Source organism: Ostrea edulis, chromosome 1, assembly GCF_947568905.1.
Source record: "Ostrea edulis chromosome 1, xbOstEdul1.1, whole genome shotgun sequence".
NCBI classification, from domain to species: domain Eukaryota; kingdom Metazoa; phylum Mollusca; class Bivalvia; order Ostreida; family Ostreidae; genus Ostrea; species Ostrea edulis.
In genome coordinates, this window is record NC_079164.1 from 32,491,022 (window position 1) to 32,495,367 (window position 4,346).

The 4,346-nt window shown below is 32.4% G+C and overlaps 1 protein-coding gene across 1 annotated transcript; it reads right to left on the bottom strand.

The window, feature by feature from the left end:
• Positions 1 to 659: 659 nt before the first annotated feature.
• Positions 660 to 2,635, bottom strand: LOC125661225 (neuronal acetylcholine receptor subunit alpha-3-like). Its single transcript, XM_048893197.2, has one exon. The coding sequence runs from the start codon at positions 2,470 to 2,472 to the stop codon at positions 1,090 to 1,092; it is 1,383 nt and encodes a 460-aa protein (XP_048749154.1). The 5' UTR covers positions 2,473 to 2,635; the 3' UTR covers positions 660 to 1,089.
• Between the last annotated feature and the right edge of the window lie 1,711 nt (positions 2,636 to 4,346).

Here is a 4,346-nt window from a genome sequence, read left to right on the forward strand (position 1 = left end):
TGAAAAATGCCTTTTGAAAAAAACTCATTCAGCATATATATATATTCTAAACACTTTATATAAGTTTTTCTATAACTTTTTTTTTTATATTTTACTTCGAAAAAAGATACTTTATATATATATATATATATTATTTGTATTTTCTTTTACATCAATCGTAACTACTCGGCTATTTCCGTAACCATATTACCGGTTACGGAAAAGGAAGAGCGCGTGATCCGATTGCTTTTACATAACTTCAAAATAATTTTATCTGTATGTGCTGCGGTGAGATCACACGTCAAATACAAAATTGAAATTTTACGGCACAAATTCGTTAAGAAACTATGATATTTTAAGGTTGAAAATTTTGCCTTGGTGATTTCATAAACTATTCTCAATTATCATGGTATCAAAATTTTCTTAGCATCATAGGAAAAGAAAATTTGAACAATATTGAAGATGTTTTATTTTTTTAGGTGAAAAATATTTATGAAAATTATAAACGTTATTTGTTGACATTTAATATATATATATATATATATATATATATATATATATATATATATATATATATATTATATATATATATATGGCCAACATCTTCAAGAACCATGCAAAAATATATTAGACATTGACAAATATACTTCAAGAAGAAATTGACATGCTTAAATTCCAGAAATATTGCTATTTTTCAACTTCCACTGTCGTCTAGAGATACACTATTGCTGGAAGAAGAAAAAACCTCACCTGTCGAGCAATTTCCCAAGTTTTATTATTATAAACACATATTTATAAAGCAGTAATATATATACATGTAACTGAAAGGCATCTTGTTTTTAAAAAGTATATGTATAACAAATATAAAAGGCTTGAATCGATTCCTCCCTGACTGCAGGTTAGATTCACCATCTGGGTAAATGTATAGTCACTTGTAGTCTTGATTATCTAACTAAATCAGTCATTTCTTTAAAAAAAACTTCCCAAAGGGTGTATTTCTAACGTTAAATGAAATTAACTTGGAGGGGTGTGTGAGTTTAAATGATGTACCTATTTTCATTTCCAACTTCACACAACTAATGCTAAGAGATAAAGTACATGTATTTTACGTTAATCCATTTTAATATCCATTCCATCATAATTCCCCATCATTAATGAGAAAAAAACAATGCAGTTTACAAAAATTAGATACAGATAAACCAATATGAACAATCGGTTCATTACGCTAGCAAAGAGTTCCCATTCATTGGTATTCTGGTCCCTTTCATTGTCAATAATCTCTGGAGAAAATTTAGTGATTGAACCCTTGGCGGAAGTTGAAAGTTTCGCATTAATACTATATCCCCCGTCTTCAACAATCTCGGTATGTCTTAAATTCAAGAAACTTGTGATCTGCGTAACGTTATGATTATCGAATTCTTGCTCAGATCTAATAAACAATATCTTTCGAACTACATTCAGAAAAAGGAAACGAACACACGGAGAAATATGGTGGTCTTTTGGCGATCTGTAATAAAGATATAACACGCTGCTGGAGAAACCACACGCGAGGCAAATAAGCGTCATGGATAAAGCAAAATAGGTGGCTAGACGGGGAAAGTTTTCAGATGAAGACGGCAATATGTCTTGAATAAGCAAAAGATATACGGTTAGAGAAAGGAAGACGGTAACCTGTAATGAAATCTTTTCTCCTGAAAATGATGGCAGCACGAAACCCGCGGCAGTTAACATATTGATCAATAAACAGGGCAAAATTATGGTTACCACATAGAATACAGGTTTTCTCCTAATATGAATATGAAAGGTTATATCTTGAAACGGGTCAGAGCAGCAATTATAGTATATATTGTGTTTGATTATAGCGGATTCCACCACTTGCCATTCATTATGTGCTACAAAATAGGATATATCAAGTTCGTCTCCCTCCTTTACCAAGTCTAAATACTTTGACGAGTAAATCCAGGAACCAAATGTCAAACTGCACACTTGATGGTCAAAAGGAAAATATGCCACGTTCATTTTGCAAGCGACTGTCACGATACACGGAAAAAGGTACATTACAGTGCCTGTGTGATGAATATCGGCTCTGAAATCTACCATATTGGGCAGGTCACCTTCTACGCTGGTTCCTTCGAATAGGGTAATATCTGGAATCCAGATTTTGGAATAAGGTACTATCAAATCAGTCTGGTTCTGAAACTGTAAAGGATCCCACTTCAATAAGCAGTCTATCCATTTCAAACGAACCCATATTTCCAGGTGCATTAATTGTTGCTTTTCTTTCATTTCCACAATGTCTCTCATTGTTATTCCAATTTGAACAGATAATCGGTCATTGCTTTCACATACAGGTATGACGTTGGGATTGTATCTAGACGAGTCGAGTAGATAATTGTATAAATTCAAATTATTTATACTATCACAGTTACACAGTCTTGCAAATAATACCACAATTGAGAGAAAAAGACATAAATCTCGCCCTATTGTCTCCATTATACGATACCGACGTCAATTTCCAATTCTCAATACGTAACGTTACAATCAAGTGACGTACGCACTAGATCACGTGACTATTCGTATATGTCATTCCAATTCAACTGTTTTGTAATTTGCATTTTGATTGGTTAATGCACTTATATTTGAGGAAATCAGACTTTTTAGATCCACGCCGTATACTCTGCGTAGGTAGTCTGATTTTTTATTTTTTGAGGCTATTAACGAAAATTAAAAAGACGGAAAGCTTTCTATTGTGATGTCATAATAGAATGAAGCAAAAAGATAAATGTCAAACGTAAACATTTCATAACGTATTTCATCTAGATAACAAAAAGGCAGTCAAGCAAAACGCATATATTGCAATAGAATGGGAATAACTATTTTGTTATTTATGATCATTGAATGATGATTTACTCACGACGTTTTTTCTTTCTCGATCGATTTCTTCATGATAGTTTTCCCCCCCAAGATACAGCATCAAGCGTCAAATTCCACCTTTCCAACCTTTTGATAACCATCAAAATTATCTACAGCAAACCGTTTAGAACCTTTATGTCTTTCTACCGAAGCTTGTTTTTTCCTGCGTTCAGTCCTTCACTATATTTCATCATGGCAGGTTAAAAGATATACATGTATTCCATGGTATTAAGGTGCTTTCATCTCCAAAGAAATGAAAATAACTCATATGTAGAATATGTATTTAATATTATTTTAAAAAACCTAGCTATTTTAATTATTAGCAAAAATATATCAATACTTTAAAAAAAAAAAATACTGTGTTTTGCATTGGCACTCTGTAAGTAATGAACATGAAATACTTTTCAAGGACAAAATAGTAACAATTATATATACCAGTATACCTATCCTAATACAAACATTACAACCATCACACTCATTAAAAGACATTTTCAAAAAAGGTGCATTAATAACAATAAAAACCAAAGACAACCAAAACAAAAAAAACAACCCAAAAAACCATGGCATTTTGTCCAGTCTGGGCTAGAGAAATGGTCAATGCAATGTAACACTAAAATTGTAAGACCACTTAATTGAGTTTTAGCTATAAATTAGAACAAAAAGGATAAAATAAAAATATATTCAATGAGACTGCCCCTACGGCACTTCAATTAAATAAATCAATACCATATTAAATTTACATGACTATTGTTTTTGTTTAAGTAACGTATGAATATGTTTTAAAGTTTTGTTATAAAGATGCAAAATGACATAATAATGAAACCCAGTGTTTTTTCTATCTTAGCACCGATTTTGGCCTCGAAGTCCTTCAGGGACACCTGTCCTTAAATGAAATTATGATATTTTGATAGATTCCACTCTTAAGAACAATTTACAATAGGACTTTTTAGGGACATCCCTGCCCTGGGGTTGAAAATCACATCAAAAAACACACATTAGCCTAGGGAATGTTTCTTTTTGACAATCTGGTTCATATTCATACCCCCAACTCAGTCAGGTCAAATCATTGGCACCTGAAGTAAGAATACTACTACCCCCCCCCCCTTTCTAATATTTTTTGCGGCGATAATTTCTCCAAAATGTGTATATTCTCTGTCTTCTTCATCCCAATTTCAATATTTGTAATCGTTTCACGCTTTTTGTAAACTTTAGAGATTGTCCTCTGTCGGTGTTTTACCGGTAGAGCTTGCAAAAAGCGTGAAACGATTACATAAATCGAAATACGGGAATTTCGAGATACGGATTCACTCTTACTTTTATCGCGCGTTGAACAGGTTTATAACCGTAATTAAAAATTTCAGAAGTAATCTGTTTTTAAAACAACAGACACCTAGAATAAAAGGCACAATGAAAGTATGTATGATGATATAATCAGGCACGTGACATCATTTAAA

Coding starts and splice junctions, on each gene's coding strand:
- LOC125661225 (XM_048893197.2), bottom strand. CDS start 2,472: ATGGAGACAATAGGGCGAGATTTATGTCTTTTTCTCTCAATTGTGGTA.